This window comes from Populus euphratica, unplaced genomic scaffold (genome assembly GCF_000495115.2).
Source record: "Populus euphratica unplaced genomic scaffold, PopEup_1.0 scaffold63.1, whole genome shotgun sequence".
In the NCBI taxonomy this organism is placed as follows: Eukaryota; Viridiplantae; Streptophyta; class Magnoliopsida; order Malpighiales; family Salicaceae; genus Populus; species Populus euphratica.
In genome coordinates, this window is record NW_011499942.1 from 398,391 (window position 1) to 424,216 (window position 25,826).

At 35.1% G+C, this 25,826-nt stretch overlaps 4 protein-coding genes across 4 annotated transcripts; all 4 read left to right on the forward strand.

Moving 5' to 3' along the window:
- Positions 1–208: 208 nt before the first annotated feature.
- On the forward strand, positions 209–3,750 carry LOC105137116 (transketolase, chloroplastic-like). The gene is made up of 7 exons (XM_011042726.1): positions 209–778; positions 1,249–1,339; positions 1,479–1,584; positions 1,672–1,954; positions 2,163–2,311; positions 2,409–2,562; positions 2,736–3,750. Exons 1-7 carry the CDS (start codon positions 239–241, stop codon positions 3,705–3,707), a joined length of 2,295 nt encoding a protein of 764 aa, XP_011041028.1. The 5' UTR covers positions 209–238; the 3' UTR covers positions 3,708–3,750.
- A 3,901-nt stretch (positions 3,751–7,651) lies between these two features.
- On the forward strand, positions 7,652–15,159 carry ELF6 (Zinc finger (C2H2 type) family protein / transcription factor jumonji (jmj) family protein). Its single transcript, XM_011042727.1, has 7 exons — positions 7,652–9,182; positions 10,023–10,101; positions 10,200–10,267; positions 10,353–10,503; positions 11,107–11,687; positions 11,946–12,125; positions 12,282–15,159. The coding sequence occupies exons 1-7, from the start codon at positions 8,042–8,044 to the stop codon at positions 14,963–14,965; spliced, it is 4,884 nt and encodes a 1,627-aa protein (XP_011041029.1). The 5' UTR covers positions 7,652–8,041; the 3' UTR covers positions 14,966–15,159.
- A 377-nt stretch (positions 15,160–15,536) lies between these two features.
- Positions 15,537–16,755, forward strand: LOC105137118 (probable acetyltransferase NATA1-like). Its single transcript, XM_011042728.1, has one exon. The coding sequence runs from the start codon at positions 15,797–15,799 to the stop codon at positions 16,505–16,507; it is 711 nt and encodes a 236-aa protein (XP_011041030.1). The 5' UTR covers positions 15,537–15,796; the 3' UTR covers positions 16,508–16,755.
- A 4,698-nt stretch (positions 16,756–21,453) lies between these two features.
- LOC105137119 (lysM domain receptor-like kinase 3) lies at positions 21,454–23,279 on the forward strand. Its single transcript, XM_011042729.1, has one exon. It carries the CDS (start codon positions 21,514–21,516, stop codon positions 22,747–22,749), a length of 1,236 nt encoding a protein of 411 aa, XP_011041031.1. The 5' UTR covers positions 21,454–21,513; the 3' UTR covers positions 22,750–23,279.
- Positions 23,280–25,826: the final 2,547 nt, after the last annotated feature.

A 25,826-nucleotide genomic window follows, 5' to 3' on the forward strand; every position in this document is an offset into this window, starting at 1 on the left:
GCATGCTTGCCACTTGTACCTGATGAAACTCCATGATCTCACCTCTTTCACTCCTCACTCATTCCACATCCAAATGTCAAGTTTTTACACAATCTACATCACTAGGAGTCTAGGACTTCTCACTTCAGTCTGACACCTGGGTCCTGACTCCTTTCAACTCTCTCAGCTCAGCTTCCCCAGCCAAAATAGCCTCACTTTGCACCACAGCCAGCAGGCACCGCCATCTCTGTCTTTCACCATGGCTCTCTCTTCCCTTCTCTCCAAACCTTTCATTTCTCTCCTTTCCTCCAAACCCTCTCCCGACAACAAAAACAACAAAATTTCACCAACTTCATTCACTCTTTGCAGTTCTCTCAAAACTAAACAATCACGCGTAACCAAACCAGCCACTCTATCCAAAACCCACAAACTGTCGTGGCAGCAAGAACTCAAACAAGCATTTCAACAACCCAAAAGCCAGAACTTACAAACAAACAATGATAGCATCGATTGCAACATTGATGATATTGATGATGAGTCCTTTCAAAAATTGGTTGACAAGAGATGTGTAGACAATGTAAAAATGCTAATAGTAGATGCTGTTCAAAATGCACAAGCAGGTCACCCTGGAATGGCACTAGGGATGGCTGATACTGGATATTATTTATACAGACATGTTATGAGGTATAATCCAAGAGACCCCCAGTGGTTTAACAGGGATAGGTTTGTTTTGAGTGCTGGTCATGGATGTTTACTTCAGTATGTTTGCCTTCATCTTGCTGGGTTCGAATCTGTTCAGGTATTGGCTTTTTTCAGTCTCAGTAACTTTTTATGTCAGTTTAAGCTTCTAATTGAAGTGTCTATTTACATTGCAGAAAATACTGTCTCTATTAAATATTCAATGGTTTTGAGATTAGCTTCTCCTGCCTGAACAGGGAAAATCTAGTTCTTGATTAAGAAATTAACATTTATATCAGATTGTTTATGCCAACCAACACCGATACTTAATATATCATTACAGGAATAATTAATGTGTGATCAACAAGAGGTTAATGTTTTAAGGTCTAGCAGCCTCCTGCAAAGACAGAGTAGTCAGTTGAGGTCTTGAGTAAAAGACCAGAAGTCCTAATTTTGATTGTTCTAGGCTATTCATGCATCTTTTGAACTTTAGTTTTCTTTACTCCCGGTAGTTCCCATCTCCAGCATAGATATATCTATGCACATTTGAGGCTTTTAAATTTACAAATTTCAATGTAATGCTTCATTCAGCTAGAAGACCTGACGCGCTTGTGTAAACTTGGGAGTCGCACCCCAGGTCACCCAGAGAATACAGTAACAGATGGTATCGAAGTCACAACAGGTATGAATTTTTTTTATAAAAAAAAGATCATCTGCAGCTTGTATTGATATGAAGGATAAACTATATGGGAGCAATGTGTATATGCTTAATTACTCAAGGAAATTTATATTGATTTACTTTATATATGATTTTCCAATAGGCCCTCTTGGTCAAGGAGTCGCTAACGCGGTTGGTCTTGCCCTAGCGGAAGCTCACTTGGCTGCTAGATTCAATAAGCCCGATTGCGATATTGTTGACCATCGGACGTTAGTATATATTCTAGCTATCTCATTTGCAAAAATAACATCAAGATGTGCAGGTTTCCATAGTTGTGACACTGATTCTTGATGTAGATATTGCATCATGGGAGATGGGTGTGCCATGGAGGGAATAACGCATGAAGCTGCATCTTTGGCTGCACATTGGAAGCTCCACAAGCTCACAATGATTTACGATGACAATCATAATACCATTGATGGACCGATTAGCCTGGCATTTTCTGAAGATATATCCGCTCGATTCAAGGCTCTTGGCTGGAATGCAATCACAGTGGATGACACACATGATGATATGGATTCATTCAACGATGCTCTTCTCTCTGCTTTTGGTGACACTGAAAAACCAACTTTCATAAGAGTTCGTGACTTCATCAAAAGTTGCTCACTGAAAAACCAATTTCAGTTTTTGTTATTTTTCTGAGATTCCCTCTAGTAGTTCATGTCATGGGAAGCAATTGTGAAACGAAAAAACTGCAAATTGACTAGGCCATAGCTACCCTGTATGCAATTTAACAAATACTTCCAGTTATATGTCTAATTGCACCTGTAATCTTCTAAATACACAGGTGAAAACTTTGATAGGGAGATTATCTAGAAAGGAAGGGACATCGAAAGCTCACCATGGAAACTTTGAAGAAGATGATGTGAAGCAAATGAGGCAGAAAGTTAAATGGGATAGTCGGGAGCCATTCCATGTCATTCCTATGGTCTATAGGTCTGGTTTACTGAATCATTTCTGGTTTAGCAACTTCATTTCTACAGCCACACCTAAGAATTCGTCAGAAGAATAATTGTGCCGTAATATACTGCAGGGAAATGCAAATTCAGACGGATCACGGAGAAAAATTGGAGAAAGAGTGGTTCTCTAAATTCGACTATTTCAAAACCAATTATCCAGAGGAGGCTGCAGAATTTGAAGTTCTTCTTAGTGGTGGTCTGCCTCCTAACTGGGAAAGCTGCCTACCGGTAATTTGCAGATTACAAGATACTCTATATACATACTTGGAAACATTAGAAGGTTTAGTTTACTTTGTTTCCAGTTCTTTTGTACCTATGAAGGAGTTTATTAAGTTCAGAAATGACAACGTAGCGTGATCTAAACCAATTTCACTAACAAGATATTGTTCTTATTCCAACAGGAGTGGTCCGTAACAGACCCAGTGGATGCTACTCGCGGGTACTCCGAAAAGTGCTTGAATCAACTTGTCAAGGTGCTTCCAGGACTGATTGGTGGGAGTGCTGATCTTGCTTCTTCTAACAAAGTCTATCTCCAGGGGTCCCAAGACTTTCAGCATAGCTCCTTCTATGGTCGCAACATTCGCTATGGAGTACGAGAGCATGCAATGGCAGGAATTTCAAATGGAATTGCATTGCATAAAAGTGGTCTAATCCCCTTTGCAGCTACTTTCCTTATATTCTCAGACTACATGAAAAACTCAATCCGCCTTTCTGCCTTGAGCCATGCAGGAGTAATATATATCATGACGCATGACTCTATTGGTCTCGGGGAAGATGGCCCAACTCACCAGCCAATCGAACAGCTTGCTGGACTTAGAGCAGTACCACGGCTTCTAGTTTTCAGACCAGCAGATGGAAATGAAACTGCTGGTGCGTACAGAGAGGCTATAACAAATAGAGATGCACCTAGTGTCATTGCATTATCAAGGCAAAAGGTGGCAGCAAACTTAGAAGGAACATCAGCAAACGAAGTTGAAAAGGGAGGATACATTTTAAGTGACAATTCTGGTAAAAGCTTGCCAGATATCATATTAATCAGTACCGGTTCTGAACTATGTCTTTGTGAAGAGAGTGCTAAGATTCTAAGGAAAGAAGGGAGGAAAGTGAGGGTTGTTTCTCTTGTTTGCTGGCAACTTTTCAACAGGCAGCCAAAGGAGTATAAGGAGCATGTATTGCCATCGAGTGTTTCAAAGCGCATTAGCGTCGAGGCTGGATCCTCAATGGGTTGGAGTGAGTATGTAGGTAGAGAAGGTATAGTTATGGGCGTGGAAGAGTTTGGGGCTAGTGGAGCATATTTGGACACATTTAAGAAGTTTGGTTTCACTGAAGAGAATGTAACTAGGGTTGCAAAGTCATTGCTTTCTCAGTATTAGTACCATAGAACAGAAGGTACACAACTTCAGTTCTTCTTAGAAACACCAAAAAACATCTGATATTTCTCTTTGAATTAAATGAGTTCGTGAGGAAATAAGAAAGTTACATGGTAAAGTGAAAATAATCCTGCCTTCAGATCATTTAGCTGCTATTATCAGGTTAACTGCAGTTTTCTCAAGAAGGGTGGGTACGTGATATTCCGAAATTACTTGTGGCCTTGTCCAAATGATAAGAAACGACACCAAAAAAAAGTTAAAATATCTGAGAATGTCACTGTTATCCCACATTTTCAGCTCTCCGAATGGTCAAGGGACCTTAAATTCTTCAGAAAATTGTAGCCTTCGGCTTCAAGGGTCATGCATGCCTCAGGCTTTCCCTTGTTTTACTCCAAACCACTAATAGCAATCTGTGAAGCCCATCTCTTTTCCCAGATAACCGCAGCTCTTTGCCCTACTATAGGCAATAACATCACCTATTTATTAACCTAATAGTCCATTCAAAATTTGCTGAGTCTCAAAAGAAAATGGCCATTAAGAAAATCGTCGCCGCCTTCCTCATCTTGACATTTCTTGTCATTGTATGTGCAGTCGATGACCCATTGACAACATGTGTCAATAGCTGTCTTCCACAATGCATTGAAACTGCACCAAGTTCATTACGGCCTAAATGTGAGACAGCCTGCCTGGAATTTTGCACAGCTAATTGAGACTCTGTTGGTGTGGACTACCCGGAAGCATTTCGCAAGAATCAGAACAGGTAGATAAGTCTGCTAGTGCTGTACATTCAAACCTGGTTTTTTTTTTTTAATGTCTTGTGAGGTTGCAAAATCTAGTTCGATACAGCTCACTAGAGTATTTGGATTATTATCATCATTTCTTTTCCTTTCATGTTGGTGATAGAACATTTAGCGAGTCTTCATCTGGGCTATATATATATATATATATGCAAGAAAATCTTTTTGTCTAACCGGCCAGCTTCTTTAGCACACCATTATTAATCTCATTGTTAATTGTTGGAAAAATATTATATAAAGACGATGTGAATTGATATTAACCAAATTCTTCTGATTCGTTGGTGCAACGGGCCTGGAGTGATTGCCAGCTGCTGCAGCAGGTTCTTGTAATGCGATTGATATGGTTAATTTTTGGCTTAGATCTTCAATATTTCTTTTTTCTTTCTGGTTTTCTTGATGAAAAGTTTGCGAGAAAAGCCTCGGGATTTTAGGACAGTGGTAATTCGTGAAGAGGGGAGCATCAAAATGCGCTGTTGATTTGATCAGCTGTGCTGATTAATATCTGTCCACATTTTTTCATCAGCTTCAAGTGGCCTTGTTGAAAAAATATTAACGGATTATAGTTATAGCTTTTCCAATAGTTTTTTTTTTTACATATATTGAAGTAATAATTTTTTTAATTTTTTTTTAATATCATCATATCAAAACAATTTAAAAATATAAAAAATTAATTTAAAATATAAAATAAATATAAAAACTTCATATTTTTAAAAAAATATTTTTAAAACACAAAAACTCTCAATCATCTTTCATACATCATGTTTCCATACTGAATTTTAATCTAAATTATTGGATCATTAAAAATTGAACGAGATTAATTTTTTATTTTTGGAATAAAATAAAATAACTATAAACACATAATTTCTTAAAAAATAACCTTTTAAATTTAATTTTTAAAATTGATTTGGTCAAGTATAATCTGAATTCTAAACTAGATTATTAGATCATCCAGAGTCAAATGTTATTAATTTTAAAATAGTGTGGTTTTTGAAAAAAATAAAATAAATACAATATCATGGTTTCTTATAAAAAAAAACTTTTAAATTTGGATTTTAGAGTTGATCAATGATGGAAATTAGATCACAGATAAATTATAAGGTCATCCAAATTACTTATTCAAACTTGATTTTAATAAATTTTAAAAGAATAGATAGATAAAATAAATAATTAAAAACTGTATAATATTACAGCTCTTGTCATTACATCCATTCATGTAAAATTAATTAATTTTGATTCGTGCTGTGTAATGTTATCCCTTGAAAACACATAAGAGTTCAATGGTCAGAAGTTACCCTTAAAATACCTTAATGTTGTAATAAGAGCAAAGAGCAAGTGACAAGTTGATTTGATAAGAAGTTTAGGCCTCAGAAATTGAGAGGCACGTAGCATGGACAAGCAAGCTCTTGACTATTTCTGGTGGCTTAATAAATTAAGGAATAAAATCATAAAGTAATATGATTAATTGTCATTACTGTCGTCTCAACCACCAAATTAATCATCAATTATTGTACATTATCAACCAATTTTAATATTTTATATTTCAATAACCTTTTAATTTTCTTAAATTAGAAATTAAGTAAATAATTCTTGAACAGTGAACCAGAATAAGCCAGCGTTGAGCTTTGAAGTTTCAAAGGGTGGGGAACGCATCTTTCCCGTGATGAAATGATGGGCCGGATGATCATATATGCCCTTTTCTCTGCTTTATATATATATATATAGAATTTCATATAATCACCTAAGTCAATTTGATAAGATTATTTGTATCATCTTTATATATATATATATAGAATTTCATATAATCACCAAAGTCAATTTGATAAGATTATTTGTATCATGTCAAATTTATTCAGCATTTAAATTTTAGTCTTAAAAAAAAGTCACAAATTAAGAATTTGAATTTTCATTAGAAGGTTTCAAGCTTAAATCCTAGCCAGATAGAGAGGAATGATAAGAGCTGCTCCTATTATTTAATCTCAACTCTTTAAATCTCCAATTTAGCAAAAAAAAAAAATATTTTAGAATAAATGTTCTTTAATTTTATGATTTTATGGTGTTGTGGAACCAAAATACCATCATGCAAGTATTAGAAAAACATGAAATTTTTTTAATTTTATGGTTCGAAATTAAGTTTATTTTTTTCTTCTAAAAAAAAAAGTCCATGTCTTTACTTTGATATATAAATATTCAAATAATTATTAATTTTAATTATTTTTTTTGGTAGATTTAGATTTGGTATCGACATGGTAAATTAATAATTCATTAAATTTATAATATAATATATTTAAACAAGACACACACATGTTTCCAGACATGTAAAGTAATAATTTCTTTGTATATTAAAGTTATATATACATGTAACTCAATTAAATTAAAAGATTTTTATAAAATATGACTCTAATATTACATGTTTTGTTTTGAAATTGTTATCTTTTTAGTCTTTATCTCTAACTTTTCTTTGACTATTAAAGAGTCTTAATATAATATTTTTGTATTGTTAGAGAAAAATATATAACGTGATTATTGTTTTAAATGTATAGTTGCCATGGACAAGCTTCAATATATAACTACATAGCTTTATTTTTTATTTTATTTTTTCACGATATTCTTAGTAATTTTCTCGTCACTTAACAATTTTTAAGTTGTCTTATTTTCCACTAGCTAGTTAAAAAATGCTCAACAATTTCAGTTTTTTATAAGAAAAACATATATAATAATGATAATTTTTAATTTAAGAATTAAATAATATTCATACAATTACAATATATACTATATGTATTAAGCTCAATATGTTTTAATATTATAATAAATTGGTATTTATTAATTAATGTATAAATTAATAATTTTTTTAATTTATCTATTAAATAACATGTCAATTAATTAATAAATTTTCATGGTGCTATTAATTTTAAAATTTTGACGTTCTAGATCACCATAGAGACATTGCAATGGTGTCCCTTTCCATATTTTTAACACCGCCTGGTGCTAAATTGCGCTCTTAGGTACACAACACACCCATATTTCGCGCTAAAAAATGGGCCCTCAACTGAAATCGTACAGTGAACAGACAGGAGCTCCACCCGTGCGCCTTATTTCCCTTTGACACGTTGACAAACCCACGCTTTAAAACGCTACCCTGCGCCGTATTAGAAAATGCCCCCCCCTTAACCTGCACAGACCCCCCCACTCTCTCTCTTCCTCTCTCTCCCCCTCTGACACTCTCTCTCTCTAGCCTGGTGGTTTTGATTAGGGCAAAATCAAAAGAAAGTCTCTTGCTTTTTACCAGGTTCTGTTTTTGTTTGGCTTACATTTATGTTACTTTTGCTTATTTTTTCCAGTTAATGTAGCTTAATCACAATGAAACACTGAACCCATGAAACAACTTCACAAAGCTAGAATCTTTGAACTGGGGTTTTCAAAATATGGGTTTTTTTTAGCTTGAATGGCAATGAAGACTTGCATACTTGAGCATGATATGGTGTAGCAATGGTGATTTTGTTGTGCTTTTGTAATTGGTGTTAATGTGAATAATTTGTTGAAATGGGTAACGTGGAAATACCCGAATGGTTAAAAGGGTTGCCTTTAGCACCTGAGTTTAGGCCAACCGATACTGAATTTGCAGACCCAATAGCTTACATATCGAAGATTGAGAAGGAAGCTAGTGCTTTTGGGATTTGTAAGATCATACCTCCATTGCCTAAACCTTCGAAAAGATATGTTTTCAGTAACTTGAATAAGGCGCTGTCCAAGTGTCCGGAATTGGGTGATGATGTGGACTTGTCGAATGGTGTTTTAAGGGATGGTGGTAATGATGGGGAGAATAGGGCGGTGTTTACTACTAGGCAGCAGGAGTTAGGGCAAAGTGCGAAGAAAGCAAAAGGGGTGGATAAGGAGAATCCCCTATCGGGTGTTCATCAGCAAGTTTGGCAAAGTGGCGAGGTTTATACGTTGGAACAGTTTGAGTCTAAGTCTAAGGCTTTTGCGAGGAGTTTATTGGGTATGATTAAGGAGGTTAATCCATTGGCTGTGGAGGCATTGTTTTGGAAGGCAGCTTCCGAGAAGCCTATCTATGTGGAATATGCAAATGATGTGCCTGGTTCAGGATTTGGGGAACCTGAAGGTCACTTTCGATATTTTCAAAGACGGAGAAGGAAGAGGGCATCATATCAGTCTTATCGCCGGAGTAGAGAAATCCCTGTTTGCCGGGAAAATGATATCGATGGTGTAAAGAATTCCCATAATAATGATGTTACTGTTAAGAATGGGCCAAGCATGTGTTTGAAGATGACACCGAGGTCATCTATGGCATCCGCAACTCCTTCTGCAGAGGATAGTTTGAAGTCTTCTAAGAAAAAGAGTTTAGCTGCATCTAATGATATGGAAGGTACTGCAGGCTGGAAGCTTTCTAATAGCCCTTGGAATCTGCAAGTGATTGCTCGCTCACCTGGCTCACTTACTCGTTTTATGCCAGATGATATCCCAGGTGTTACTTCTCCTATGGTCTATATTGGTATGTTGTTTAGTTGGTTTGCTTGGCATGTTGAGGATCATGAGCTTCACAGCATGAATTTTCTACATATTGGTTCTCCAAAGACTTGGTATGCTGTCCCTGGAGATTATGTATTTGCTTTTGAGGAAGTTATACGCACTAAGGCATATGGTGGCAATATTGATCGACTAGGTATGCATTGATTTCTGACATGTTATTTATTATGACTGATACAAATCCTTTGTCACAACTTCCTTGAGATTATGCATTTTCTTATGAAGAAGTCCTCTTCCTTGTGCATTTTATTCACTTGATCTCTCTTTCTGCCTGGCCATTTTATTGCCAAAATCATAGCAAATAAATGGACTTCCAGAAAAGTAGTTGCGTTGGAGATATATCTCGTCAATGATTATGTCCTGCTATTTGATGCCATTTTGCATGTTTATTTGCAACCAGAGATATTTCACTGTTAGAAACTTCTCCAATCTGTTAGTCCATCATTCTCTCAAATTTCCACCTATTGTTATCCAGGTCCAATGTAGCTTCTCCAATTGGTGTTATGCTGCCTGGTTTCCTTTTTAACGGTAGACTAATCGTGACTCTTAAGTTCATGGTTGTGGACTTCTAAACAATGGAAATAAATCTAACCCACAAAGAGGTATGAGATGTAAGAACGATTAGCTGTTTATGCGAAATTGGACCTGCCAGACCTGTTAAGGCCAACTGTCTAAATTTGTACCAGAATTGATGATAAACGAGGCCTGAATCAGGTTGCAAAGAATTTTTGTGATTAACTAATTTGTATCTTGCAGCTGCATTCTCTTTTCTTCTAGTTTTACGGTTAAAACAAACCATAAGCTGGTTCATTTGAATTTTCTCAGATTTGGCAAGTTCTAGTAACTATGGATATTTGTTAGTCTGGCAACTTGTATCAACTCTGTTACAATGAAATGGTTTGTTTGAATCTGGACTTGTTAGGCATTAACTCCTATATGTTTTTTTGTAACTTAAAATTCTGGTTTCTTTTTCTAGCTGCCCTGAGTCTGTTGGGTGAGAAGACAACCCTTCTGTCTCCTGAAGCAATTATTTCCTCAGGCATTCCTTGTTGTAGGTGGGTCATTCCGTTGATTTTGCATGAAAACTTAGATTTAGAGGTGGTCTTGATCTTGGGATTTGGTGGTTCTACTGACTGTAATTGTTTTGCTGTAGGTTAGTACAGAATCCTGGTGAATTTGTTGTGACTTTTCCAAGGGCCTACCATGTAGGATTCAGCCATGGTATGCTTTATTGCCTTGTTTTATCCTCTCTTGCTTGAGATAACTTTTCTTTTATTTATTTATTTATTTATTTGGATTTTGATAGGTTTTAACTGTGGGGAAGCTGCCAACTTTGGAACTCCACAATGGCTTAAAGTAGCTAAGGAAGCTGCAGTCCGTAGAGCTGCCATGAACTATCTTCCCATGCTTTCTCATCAACAGCTTCTATACCTGCTGACCATGTCTTTTGTTTCCAGGTCAGTGGATTATCAACTTTAGCTTTCTTGTGTCTTGTAGTTTATGAAACTTTCTCTATGAAGAATGTTTGCTTTTTCAGTTGAAATGGAAGCTTTGGCCTGATGGAGCATAGATAAAATGTTTACTAGGTTAAAATTGATAATGATCGTTTTAGTTTTTCTAATTGCTTTCATTGCATGTCTTATTAGGGTGATCAATAGAAAACTTTGAGATCCACGTGACTTATTTTAATTAACATGACCCATATTGAATCTCATTTTTTTCAGTCCATTTCAACAAGTTTTGTATATACGTTTTGATTTCTATTTGAAATCAATTGTTTTTTCACTAGATGTTCAGGGTATTAACTAATTTGCCTTTTTATCAATCCTTCAACATGATTTTTTGCATACACTTGAATTACTTTTGTAAGATTTAGATATATCTGGCTAAATTCCATCTAGCTTACAAGCCCCATAACCACACAAATATTTTTCTGTCATGCAGTGCTTTATGTTGTTATATTTGAACAGTTTCTGTGATGACCCCTCCTTTCATATTTTTATAAAGTTATTATTTGCATGCTTTATTGATTATTGTTGTTGGATTTCTTTTGATGCCAGAGTGCCAAGATCCTTACTACCAGGTGCTCGGAGTTCTCGTCTTAGAGATCGTCAGAGAGAAGAAAGAGAGTTGTCAGTAAAGAAGGCTTTTCTAGAAGACATGTTAAAGGAAAATGATGTTTTATCTGCTTTTCTTGAGAAAAATTCCACTTGTCATGTGGTGATATGGAACCCTGATTTGCTTCCTTGTGCAAGTAAAGAGTCTCAATTACTCAGCATAACTTCTACTATCACTACTACATCAAATGAAAATGCTTCCCATGTTCATTCTGACTTAAATAGTAATAATAATGAGAATGATCTGTTTAAGGAGATGAGCTTGTATATGGAAACTCTCAATGATTTATACATGGAAGATGATTTGTCGTGTGATTTTCAAGTTGATTCGGGGACATTAGCATGTGTGGCATGTGGAATCCTTGGTTTTCCATTTATGTCCGTTGTACAACCTTCGGAGAGAGCATTTATAGAACTTACGCCTGGGGATTATCTTTTGGCTCAAGAAGAGCCTGGAGTTACAAGAAGCGATAATGTTCAGCCCTCTCCAAATCCTGATACCTCTGTTAAAGGCTCCATTCCAGGTATTGAGTTTTTGTACTTTTATCTTACTTGATACTTGTGTATTCTTTTCTGCCTCTTCCCATCTCTCTTTATTTTTCGTTTTCACACTTTCATTTTCGTGCATTTGCTAATGACTTCTCACTTGATTTGGAATGGAGTTCTAGTAATAACTTCTATGTAAAACATAAAATCTTATCAGAGCAAACATACTCTTATGTACAGCCGAGCCTCTTTGGGTGCTAAAGTTAATCGGTTTGTCCATTTTTCTGGCTCTGCAGATGATCATGCTCCTGTGATTGATCTTTCTGTGTCCCTGAAGGATCTTCCAGTGCCAACAGGGTGGAACACTTCTTGTAAGTTTTTGAGACCTCGTATTTTCTGCCTGGAGCATGGTGTCCAAATTGAGGAGCTGTTACAGTCTAAAGGTGGAGCAAACATGCTTATAATTTGCCATTCAGGTGAGGTGGACTTACATTTTTTTTCTGTAGAGTCACTTGGTAAAATGAGATTTAACAGTACACACATGCATGATGTGCCATCCTATTCATTCTCTTTGGTATTTGCTATCTGTTTGTCGATTTGGTCAATGATTATTTTGCAAATTTTATATGTAGACTATCAAAAGATAAAAGCTCATGCTTTTGCCATTGCGGAGGAAATTGAGAATCCTTTCAATTATCACGAGATTCCTTTGGAAGCTGCATCCCAAGAAAATCTGAACTTGATAAATCTTGCAATCGATGATGAAGATCATCATGAATGTGGAGAAGATTGGACATCGAAACTGGGTATCAACTTACGGTATTGTGTAAAGATCAGAAAGAACTCTCCATCTAAGAAAGTTCAACATGCATTAGCATTGGGAGGATTATTCTCTGACAGAAGTCTCTGTTCAGATTTCTTAAACATCAAATGGCAATCTAGAAGATCTCGGTCAAGAATCAAGTTAAATCAGCCTGTCAATTGTAAACCATGCAAGATTATGGAAACAAACAAAGATGAATCGTTGGGGAATAAGTCAGATGGTCTCACTGACAAAAAAGAAAAAAAACTTATTCATTACACAAGAAGGAAGTACAAGGTAAAAATAGATTATTCCACAAATGGGCTTCGAAGATGCTCTAGAAAGTGCTTGGCAGAAGAAGTTTCAGGAGCTAGTGGTGATGATCCTGATAAGCATGCTGAACAAACTACCTTGATTTACCCGTGCAACATTGGGATTACCAGAAGTGGTTCTGCAGCATTTGGTTTTTCTCCAATTGACGATTCTGAAATGCTGCATGAGGTCCAGGTGCTGGAAGCAGCTAGTGGTTTGACGTTGAATTCTGCTCCTTCACAAATTGCAGGTTCAATTCTCACTGCTACCATGGCTGTCAAAAGTGTTGCGGGGCAGATTGAGGATCGATTGCTGGAGGAATCAAACACCGAGAGGAACATTTGTAATGTAAAAGCCAGTGGTAGTTGTGAGATAGAGCATGAGATAAATGCCTCAGGAGGAACCAGTGAAAGACAGGATTTTTGCACCACAAAATGCTGCAGTCCATTCGACACTGCAGCTAATGAAAGATTTGAAATGCAGATAGAGGATCAAATTATGGGAAATGTCAACATTATGAGTGAGACTTGTGATTTGGTTTCAGAAGGACAACGAAGGATCCTGGATGATGATGATGATGCTTCAATGCATGAGGTTTCTGATCTTGCTAACTCAGCAAGTTTACATGTTTCTCACCTCCCTGTCGCACAAATGGCGAATGTAGTTGTGGAGAATTCATCTATTAACAATGAGGTTTCTTCTCCTGTGACTTTGGATAATGAAGTGCAGAGAGAGATCAAGACTAAAAGCAGAACCAATGGTGACCAATGCTCTTCAAGTGATGACACACTGATGAATCGGCCTTCTACCCCACTGGATGAAAGATGTGATCATGAACAAGAGACCTGTGCAGCAGAAAATAAGATGCAGCAAGAAAATGAAATCACAAATGGGGGTCATGAGGAACTGGTTCTAAGTGATGTTATTAGCGGGCCTAATATTATTCCTATGGATGAAAGTTCTGAATTTCATAGAGAGCCGCATGCTGCAGTCAACTTGTGCAATGGTGTGGCTTTTGAAAGTGGGGAGCAGCTGGTTTTTCTGACTGCAAATGATTCTAAGAAGGAACTTACTCCATGTTCTGGTACACAAATGGAAATAAATCCATCTACTGCGTCACCAGAATTCTCTAAACTAAATAGGCAGGACTCTGCTGAAAATAACTTGTGCAGCGGTTCTACTTTAGGCACTGTTGTGCCACTAGAAATTCCAACTACAGACATAAGCACCGTGGAGGAATTTGCCCCTAATTCTGCAACCAAAAACCAAGTACTTGCTGAAGCTTCAAGAGAGATCTGTGTTATTCCAGACTTGTATTCTTGTATGGATTTAGAACATGAAGTGGAGCAGGAAATTCAGTCCAATGATGTGGTGATTGGAGACAGTGTAGCACAGAAAATGCACGAGAGTTCAAGTTCTATTAACGAAGACAGACCTGTGTCTACTTGTGTTATTCTGGTAAATCAGCCTACTCCTTCCCCAGTTAAAAAATGTTGTGACATTGAATGCAAATCATGTGGTGGAGAAAGTGTGGTAAAATGCAATGAAGTTTGTTCATCTCAGGAGATTGAGAGCATTGAGTCCAGTCTGGTAGACTTTAGATCAAATGCTGGAAAGGGCAGAAAAAGAAAGAGTGAAGTGGAGCAGCCAACAGAAAACAAGCTCAATAGCAATGGCTTCATCAGGAGTCCATGCGAAGGATTGAGACCAAGGGCAGGGAAAGATGCAATATGTAAGAGTGAGGTTGACGATGGAAAATCAGCTGAGGAGAATCCAGTAACAAAGAGGTCAAGGAAACCTTCTGATGCTTCAGTTCCTTGCCCAAAAAGGAAAGAAATCACAAAGAGATCTCACAAGTGTAATCTAGAAGGTTGCCGCATGAGTTTTGAGACAAAGACAGAGTTACAGTTGCACAAGCGCAACCGATGCACATATGATGGATGTGGTAAGAAGTTTCGTTCCCACAAATATGCAATAGTTCATCAACGTGTTCATGAAGATGATAGACCCCTCAAGTGTCCATGGAAGGGTTGCTCCATGTCGTTCAAGTGGGCATGGGCCAGGATTGAGCATATTCGGGTGCACACTGGTGAGAAGCCATACCTGTGCAAGGTTGAAGGCTGTGGCCTTTCTTTCAGGTTTGTATCAGACTTCAGTCGGCACAGGAGGAAAACAGGACACTATTCAAACACACCTGCATGAAGATTTATTTTGTAATCAGGCTGGATCTGTATCATATGGAAATGAGAAATTGAATTTTGAGGCCAAATAGGCTTGCAAAGTCAATTGTAAAAACTTGAATATTGTAGGTTAGGGTTAGACTGATCCTTTTGTAGTGGGACATTCACAATTATTTGAATGCAGTGGTAGTTGAAAACCCTTTTTCCAGTTTCTATTCGTCTGGATCTTTCGATACCTATACCCTTTGAATAGGACTGGTGGTCGCAATGGCAGGAATAATTGCTTTAGAGGAAGCTCTTTTAGAGGTGTTACACTCCATAACATCTTGAGGCCTCTCTGGTGGTCAAGGTAGGTTTCCTTGAAGCTGGGTTATCATGAAATTACATTATTTATTGTCATGAAAGATATCGAGCTCTTATTCTCCTTTGAAATTTTCTGATACTCTGTTCATGAATGGATTTGTTTACTTGTTCTGTCTTTGTATACCTTCTGTTCATTTCGTCAATATCGACTTTGGAATGGGCTAAGCACACACCAGATGCAAGTAGGTTTTCAACTCATTTCCAGGATCATCCTGTCCACTACCCAAATGCTAGGCTTTTTTTAACCGCTTTTCTGGATCATATGCAATTTACACATGATCATCCATTTCCCATGAGCATAGCAACTTTCCAGGAAAAATCCCAAAAAAATTATATTGACAAACCTATCCTTCCAAAACACACTAAAAAGTAAAAACCTCAAATATAAGACCCCCACGTATCCGCTCCACTCCCCATCCTTCCCATTGCTTCCATCACTCACAAAATCTCCTCGCTTCTCTAGAAACTCCCAATTTCCATTTCCACTAAAATGGCAGCAGCAGCACCGCCGCCACCACCAACCCCTGCGCCTTCCGCCCCTACAGGCCTCCCAGACTCTGACTCAACACCAGTAGGCCACCCTCTCTTCTCCCGGATCCGCTTAGCAACACCACTGGACGTACCTCACATCCAAAAACTCATCCACCAAATGGCAATCTTTGAAAAGCTAACCCACCTTTTCACTGCCACAGAATCCGAGCTTGCCTCTACGCTATTCAAGTCTCCACCTTTCCACTCTTTCACCATCTTCCTTCTTGAAGTCTCCTCACGCCCTTTTGAAAAAGACTCGAACTTGCACTCTCAAAACTTCACTCCCGTTGAAAGAATCATTAACCTGGATCATTCTTTAATTGACCCAGAAGCTGAAACATTCAGAAATGGGATCAATGGAGATGCTGTGGTTGCTGGGTTTGTTTTGTTTTTTCCAAACTACTCAACTTTTTTGGGGAAACCAGGGTTTTATGTGGAGGATTTGTTCGTGAGAGAGTGCTATAGGAGAAAGGGACTAGGGAAGATGTTGCTTTCTGCTGTGGCTTCACAGGCTGTGAAAATGGGGTATGGGAGGGTGGAATGGGTGGTTCTTGACTGGAATGTTAATGCCATCAAGTTTTATGAGGAGATGGGTGCTAATGTTTTGCCTGAATGGAGGATTTGCAGGATTACTGGCCCTGCTCTTGATGCTTATCGTGATGCTATTTGAAGTGAGTTTCCTTGTGTTTTCCCGAGGAGTTAGGGCATGTTGGGTGTTCTGTTGTGTGATTAGGCGTCAAGAGATCATATCATGACTCTATGCTTTTCATGTTTCTATTTACTGCAAGTATTCTCTAGTCTGTTGATCCAAAAAAAAAAAGGAGGAATTTCAGTCTTACTCTTGTTAACTTTATATGCAAATCTTAATGTTTATTGAACTTGACATTGGATAAAAATTGTGACTTTGTTGATCTCCAATTTCCTTTTGTTTTGCCAAATGTCGTTTGTCTTCTGATATGTTCGATGATTGTTCGGTTACTGATCTTTATCCACAATGGAATCCAGAGAAGGAAATCGTGATAGGGTTTGCAAGAACTTTGAGCTTTGTATGTTTGTTTCTTTTCAACGTTGAAACAGTGCAAGATGAATCTAAAATTGAATTTAAAGGTGAAGCTTGAGTTGAATTTTGATCCGACCTGGTGACACCCTTTCCTAGCAACATTTTGACGGTGGAGGTTCTTACCTGCAATTTGTTTGAGATCTATGGTGGTTGTGAATTTCCCTGTGCAGTTAAAAATTAGTCAAAGAGTAGGTAACAAGATTTTATGTCATTGCTTCTTTAAAAAAACGTCATTGTTCATATGACGTTAAAACTCTTTTCTAACACTAGTTCATTGATTTTATTGAAAGAGTTTTATTTGACAAAACTCTTTTTTTATATATATAAAAAAAGGAGCAAAGCTTATAAAAAAAAAAATAAGAATCCTGGTGTGCGGATCTAAACTTGAATATCCAACTGTTTGAGCTTAAAAATAAGAATCCTGGTGTGCGGGTCTAAACTTGAATATCCAACTGTTTGAGCTTTGTTTTTATGTAGCCTGTCTTCTTCTTCTTTTATCCAATTAATATGTGTGTAATATTAAAAGCAAAAGTCATGAATTATGTTTTTTTTTATATTTTAAATATAATTTTAGTATATTTGTTAATATTGTTTTCTTTAATTATATACAAAATATTATGAAATGTTTCATTTCAATTGTTTTTAGGACCATAATGCATTTATGTTTAAGAAATAGTTTTTATAATTTACTAAACATGTTGATTTTAGATTAACTTATTTTTATTCTATGGGTATTTATTTTTTTATTATTAAACCAAAAATAGTTTTAAAACATACAAGGTCACAGTTTTTAAATTTAATCCGAGTTTAATAATACAATTAAAAGTTTTTCACAATTTTAATATTTTTTTAATCTGACGCGCTGTAATCCCCAGGAATGTCCTTGGACCCTTCTCCATCTTTGATTTTTCTTCAGACGATTAAATCGGAATTTGTGAGAAACCGAAAGGTGTCAATTGTTTTGTTTTTTTTTTGCTTTCCCCCACAGTCTCTGACGTCTGTTGTCTATTGGCATGTGGCATGTGGCATGTGGCGAGTGGCGAGTGGCTCATAGTGACGTAGCACAAAAGGGTCATGACTCCTGCTGTTTGTGGTTATCATCGAGTTTTAAGCCCTTTTGTTTTATTTTATTATTTATTTATTTGTTTAGTATTTTTTTTATCGTTTTAAAATGCAAAATCCACTTTAAAAAGTATATATGCCACCACGTTTTCAAACACTTTTCTCAAGAGATGGTAGGATATGCCGCGTGGCTTGTTTGGTGTCACTTTCTTGAGATCCGAGCTCTAGAAATCTCAACAGCAAACGGACTCTTTCATTGATGCTGGGCTGGAAGCCCAGGGTTACAAGAATGGACGGACACGTGAGCTCCATCAATTACTATAGATTTCTTAAGCAGGAAATTTTCAGCAAATATTTTTTCACTGGCCCAAATGTAATTCATCATCACCCCCGGAAGGACCGGAGAACTGCTGTCATGTACCGGTTAGTTTATGCCTTTCTAACACGTATCATGGATGATGTATTTTTTTTTTAATCAATGTGAATGCTTATTAGTTTATGTATATTTTAACTAATTATATAAATTTTTAAATTAATAATTATATAAATTTTTAATAATTCTAAAAAAATTAAATTTATAATCATTAAAAAAACTTAATATAAAACCAGTTGAATCATCTCTTAAGGTTATTAAAAATAATATCTTATTTTTTTAGTTATGTAAGAAACTATTAAATTTTAAAATCGTGATATTGGTTTATCCAAGATTATTTTTAAAATATATTAAGAGCTTGTTTGGTATTGTGAACCAAGATTATTTTTAAAATTTATCTAGAGTTTGTTTGATATTGTAATAAAGATTATTTTTTATTTAAAAAATACTAAAAATACTTTAAGGTAATATTTTAAAATTTTTAAAATTTATTCTTTGTTTTGACACATCAAAACGATATACCAAATAATATTAATTTAAAATAAAAAAATAAATGTAAAATATTTTTTAAAAATACTCTTTTAAAATATAAAAATTAATAAACAACTTATTAGCCCAAAATAATTCTTCATCTACTAATTCCTTTTTAGACTGGGAGTGCGAAGATGAAAGCAACAAGTATATTTTTCAAAGATCAAGTTTATGTTCTTATTATTTTTGGAATAGAAACCGCTTTTAACACCACGAAAAATCGCTTGTTAGTATTGCAATAGCTTTGTTAGGTATGGCCTTAGTGCACGCATTTAGAATATAAATACTTTATTATTATTTATTTCATTAAATATCTCAATTTGACCAACAAAGCTTATTGGAGAGCATCATCAGCAGTCATCTTCTCATAAAACAAAATAACAGCGTTCACATTCCACTCCATCACTGACCACACTAATCCCTTAAACACCATTTTAACCGCCTGTTCTGCCACTACTGATAACAACAATATCCTTCCAAATCCTTTCACTCTATAGCACTCCCTGACCAGCAAATGCTCCGCATGAAACCCAGCTGGGCACAAACCCTGCCACCACAACATTAATTGATGCCATTTTCATTATTAGCAATACGATCTTGAATGTTTCTGCTTCGGGGTCTGTAGCTAGATGATCAGCAGGGAGAGCACGTTCAATGGGAACAAAAGCGGGAGAGTGGATGCTTGTGAAGGGCTAAATCAGGAGAGACCTCAAGGAGGAAGATGATGGAGGAATGGAAGTGTTAGAGAATAATATAAATTATATTTTAGTAGTTTAAGTTACTAGATTTAGATAGTTATATTAGAGTTTTGTTGGCTAAGTTGTGTTCTATTTCATCAAAATTAAAAATAAGATAGTATAAGAGTATATAAGTTTCAAATTTAAAAAAAAATTACTTTAAAAAATAATATAAATTATATATTAAAACTTCACTAAATAATTAAAATTATATATATGTTATTGTGTTCATCATTTTGAATGCTATCTGCAGCATGCATGCCTTCCTTGCAATTTCGTTTTACCAACTTATAAAGTAATTTCCATGCTTTTGCACGTCTTTCAAAGGTGGTATATCTATGCTATGAAAACGACGCTTCCCTTTTTCTTCCACTTCTCAAAAAAACCACATTAATTAAACATTAAAGAAACAGCGCACTGTCGTAGGGATACTCCATGTGCGTGTATATATAGAAGGTTTCTTCTCTGCTTCTATGAATTCCAGTGATCATATATAAATCTGGTCACGATCGAAGCAATTGTACCCATCACTCTTGATAGTTTGTATTCTTGGCATTCCAGCCTGGAATCTACGGGCGATGACCTAGCTCTTACGTAGTGCTTGAAGACGAGCTTTATATTAAGCCATGTCCAAGTTGAATGCAGGTAATATAGATGTCTCTGTCCACTGCATCTCCTTAATTTAAAGCTACTCTCCGCATTCAAATCCTTGAACGAACAACTATGGACGCCATCTCCGCATTTAATTATATGATGAAAAATTAAATATGTATTCCAGCCAGAATATATCATGTGTCTGTTTCTTTCCGTTGCATATTTAAATTTGCTTCAAATCAACTTCCTCTCTACTGTGTCCATTTATTAGTAATGAGAATATTGAATTATGATGGGCTAAAATCACCTTTAATTGACATTATTAATTCTAATTAATGTATAAATTCATTTATGAATAATTAATTCTTAACATTAAATTAAAATAACAACAACAACAACATCATCAATTTTATTTTATTTCAAACTTGTAACATATTATATAAAAACGTTTGCCAAGTATGTATGTGTACACACACACAAATATATATATATATATATATATATATATATATATATATATGAAACATGTTAAGAAGAAATCACTCCATCTGTGATAGTGGGCTAATAATCTTAATTTTGGAATTTTCGATACCTTGCTAACTTGTATAGAAAAGGATTTGTTGCTCATCACCATGGAAATAGTTAACGAGGTTATTCTTCTGAAAATATAAGGTAATATATATAGCTATTTGAGTCAAATGCATGATTAAATGGGGTAGCATACCTTATTTTCCTACAAAAGATGTTCATGTTCAAAGATCATTTGACATGGTCTTGAAGGTGAATTTAATCAGTATAATAATTTAGAAAATTCTGCTATTTCATTTATCTTAAATTAAGGATAAAGTAAATTATTACAATTTAGGGTAGATTAGATAAGCAAACATGATGCATTAACTTATAGATAATCTAAGGGATTAATTATAGTAATATAAACTTCAACTTAGAAGATTGAAGTCATACCCATGTTATACTCCACACTACTATTCAACAGCATCAAAATTCATTCACGGGTAACACCCAAATTACTAAATAATATTTTAAAATCCCTAGAGTCTAACAACTATGCTATTTTCCTATTCTTCCTGCCCGATCCATACCATGGACCAATTTTCTCTGTTTCTCAGTCTATCCTATCTTCCAAGTTATAAGTTGACAGCTTGGACAAGGACCTAACTGGAAACCTCCAAAAACAGCCATCGACCCGTAGATTTCTTCAAATTTGAAAAATTTATCTTGCTGCCCCACAATCAAAAACCAAGACTTCATGGTTCTATCAGCCTGTTGTAGTTCTTTTATGTCCTTCCCATTCTTTCCTCATGTGCAAATCAAAAAAGAGCACCAGCATCATCTATTCTACAACCCCAAAATCCATGGCTTCCAAATCCTTAAAATCATCGACTTCATCTTTTGTAAACACATCATCATCTCACAACTACCCATCAACAAATTACACTCCAAACTACTCAACAACATCAAAGTCCTGGTCTTTTTCAAACAAAACTTCTCTTTCTAGCCTTAGAGATTCATTACCAGAAAACCCTCACATTTATGACTTCTCTGAAATATGCAAAGCTACGAAGAACTTCTTACAGAAACCCTTTTCTTCTTCCTCTTCATCAACCTCTTGGAGATGTTCAATTCGTGGAAAAGAAGTGATTCTTTTTCAAAGGAAATCTCGCCGTCAGATTGGATTACCTGAGCTTCAAGAGAGGTTGCTGACCATTTGCAGGAGTCATCACAGTAGTTTGGTCAAGCTTCTTGGTGCATCCACTTCAGGGAATTATATTTTTCTCGTTTATGAATACGTTCATGGTGCAAATTTAGCTACTTGTCTTAGAAATCCACAGAATCCCAGTTACACAGTTTTGTCATCTTGGTTATCACGTATGAAGGTCGCTACGGATTTAGCTCATGGTCTTGATTATATTCATCATTGTTTAGGTCTGAATTCAGAATATGTGCATAATCATGTAAAAAGTTATGGTATTTTAGTTACTGAAGATTCTTTAAATGCCAAGATTTGTCATTTTGGGACTGCTGAATTGTGTGGAGAGATAGTGGGGAATGAAAGGTCTTCGGCCAAAAGTTTTGGTAGGTTGGATAGTAGGGTAATGAAAATCGAGGGAACAAGAGGGTATATGGCGCCTGAGTCTCAATCAATTGGAGTTAAGACACAGAAAGGTGATGTTTATGCATTTGGGGTGGTGATTTTAGAGTTGGTATCTGGGGAGGAGGCATTGAGTTATGTGTTTGACGAGGGGGGTGCAGGGTATAAGAGAATCAGTGTAATTGAGAGGGCAAGGGAGGTGGTGGCTGTTGGTGGGGGTGAGTTGAGAAAGTGGGTTGATAAGAGGGTGAAGGATTCGTATCCAGTTGAAGTCGCAGAGAAGATAGTGTTGTTGGGATTGGAGTGTGTGGATGATGATCCTGAGAACAGGCCCGATATGGGGCAGGTTGATGTTAGAGTGTCTAAATTGTATTTGGAGTCAAAGAATTGGGCTGAAAAGATTGGTTTGCCTACTGATTTCTCAGTCTCAATGGCACCTCGATGACGATGATTAATGAGAAATAATGGATCAATTGGTGATTAGAGTTTGTTGCCGAATGTGCTCGTGTATTTAGGATTTGATTTTCAGTTTTTCTTTGAACTGATGAGATTTGTTGATTTTTGTATACTTGTTGATAATATAAACAAGCGACATTTCTGCATTGATATGCTTTGTTAGTTCTTTTTCTGTCATTACAATATCTGTAGTGAATGCTTCCTTCCCTGAGGGGAGCAGGCTAAAAAATGCCATCTTTGAGTTCAAGAAACATTTTAGTTTGTTGGCTGTCAGTAGATATTCTTGCAACCAACTTCAATGCTACTGGAAAATCAACTTTGTTTTCAGCTTAAGCCTTGGACCATGTTTGTTACATTAGTGGATTCTGGTAATTTTGAGTAAAACGATTGCTTTGAGTCTAGAGGTGGGTAATATTTGCCTATTTTTGCGCAATAACCATGGAATGAAAAAGGTCAAAGCAGCAGTGATTAGGAGGAACATAGAGGATCAATATTGGTTGAGCTTTTCTTGGCTACACAGTTAGGTTTTAAATCGATCTGTTGGACCGATCTAGGTTTTAAGACAATACTACTAAATAGAAAATATCTAATATTAACTCCTTGATTCTCTATTGATAATCAAATTTGGTGAAATGTTTACAAAAACTTGCATCCACCTGATTTGATTTTTCATAATTTTGTTACCTATTAACTCCAACCTTTATAGCACTGTTACAAGGGGTTTATATAATGTGAATTCTTGGCACTTTTAGGGTTTATTTAATTTCTTTCCGGTTGTGGGCAGGTAATTTATGGAGAGGCAGTGGTGCAAGAATTGTTTTAAAATTACCTAACCAACCAATATATATTAACAGTATTTAAAAGATTCCTTCTATAAAAAATAGAGAGGAGATTTCATAGCAAGGCATGCTAATTCCTTTTCTATAAAGAATCTTCTTTGAGTCCAGACTTTATAGTACTTCAATAAAATTAAGGGGCAAATCCTCTTTACTTTTTTCAAGGATAATCTAGTCCAATGGTTAGGGTTTTAATCATCTGATTAAAAAAATGGGAAGAGATTATTTAATACAATGTAGACAAACTAGTAATTGAACTTTAAAAAATTGTTGTTATCATATTTATTTTAAATCTGAAATAAATTAGAGATTAAATGAAATTGATGGAAGACTTGGGACTTGACCAAGCCTTTAGCCCAGAACCCAAGATATGGCTAAAAAACAAGTATGGCCTTATGGGCCCCTCTATTTAAAAAAAAAAATTAAATAAAAAAATTATTTTAAAAAAGTAATTAAATCAAAATAATTTCCACTTGTAATGAGATAATTCTAAGAAGGATCTCCAGTTGAAAATAGAGGAGTTTTTTTTTTTTGCCCAGTTTGAATTACAGGATTTGACTTGACTATATATGCAGCAAGATTGAAGTTCCACACATGATTTTTGTTCTTGTTCGTTCTTCCTTTAAAAATTGGAAGAACATGACATGGACATTGGACACGTAGAAACCTCAAAAAAACACAGTCAACTCTTTAACCCCAAGATTCAATACTTCCAAATTCTTAAAATCATCACCATCATCAGCAACGAATTCATTGCTATTTTAAAAATGTTTTGATTAAATTATATTTTTTATATTTTAAATTATTTTTTTATGTTTTTCAATGGTTTTAACGTGCTGTTATGAAAAACTAAATTTAAAAATAAAAAATACTTAAAAAATAACCATTAATGCTAATCATCTTCATCTTTCGTCAAACCATCTTTATCATCGTCATCTAACAGCTACCCACCAGCAAATTTCACTCCATAATACCCAGCAACATCAAAGTCATGGTCTTTTTCCCACATAAATAAAATGTATTTTTATTTTCTTGCAATGGATTAAGCTGATAATGGGCCCTGGCCCGACGTGATTATTTGGAGATTTGGGCCTTGATTCAATCTTGCAAGATTCGTTACTATTCGGGGGCTTTTGGTCAGGTTAATTACTTTATTTCAGTCTCGAAAAACTAGCAAGTAGGTCCGTGTAGGATATATTTATTTTTTAACATAGAATAAGAAGACATTGATGTTACATACGCATGATTTGATATCACTATTTTTTTCTTATTTAAAAATTGAAAGACAATATCTATACCCAATAAAAAGAATTAAAAAAAATTATTAACACTAATTAAAAGTTAAAATAATAAGTTTATCTTTCTTGTAAAAAAAAAAGGACATACAAATTTTTTTTCTTGATTATTCTTTTTATTTTATTTGTTTTCTCTTTCTCATCTTATAGGCTAAATAAATATATCATGCAAATATAACTCATCTAATTGAAATTCAAGAGAAAAAAAAATATTTTTTATGATTAAAATAAATATTCATAAGAACTCTAATGGCTTATAGTTTGTTACCAAACAATATTTCTCTGGCAAAAATTCATTTTTCGTCATTTATGAATTTTTTTGTTTTAATGGAATAATTTTTTTGTTTTGTTGTTTTTTAACTAAGTGTACCATGTCTGCCGCATTTTTTTCGAATGGACATAGGCAGTTCCCTAGGTAGACAACGTCTCTTTCTCTAAATTAGTTTTTGATCATATATAATAATTGAAAATTTCTAATTTTTATTTATTTTTTAAAATATTTATATATAAATCCATTTTCAATCCAAAAAAAACTTATAATTGTTATAAAAAAAATAAAAAAATGAATTAAAAAAAATTAATAATCTCGATCTTTTTTTCGAGCATAGTAACTCTTTTAAAAAAATAAATTTATTAATACTACAATTAATTTTTTTGATAAAAATAAATTTATAATCCAAATATTTTAATTTTCTCTCCTCAATGTTTTTCTTGGGCAATCTTCTCTCTCATCTTTTAATACCTAGCAAATAAAATATAAATATTAAAATTCAAATGTGAAATGCTAAATAACAAGGACCAAAAAGTGGATGAATTAAAACTATAATAAGCAAATTTAAGTTTTTCCATTCCAATATGCGGATATGATTTTTTTTTCTTTGTTAAATTTAATATTTTTATAATTTATATCTTTAACTATAAATAAAGTTTTATTT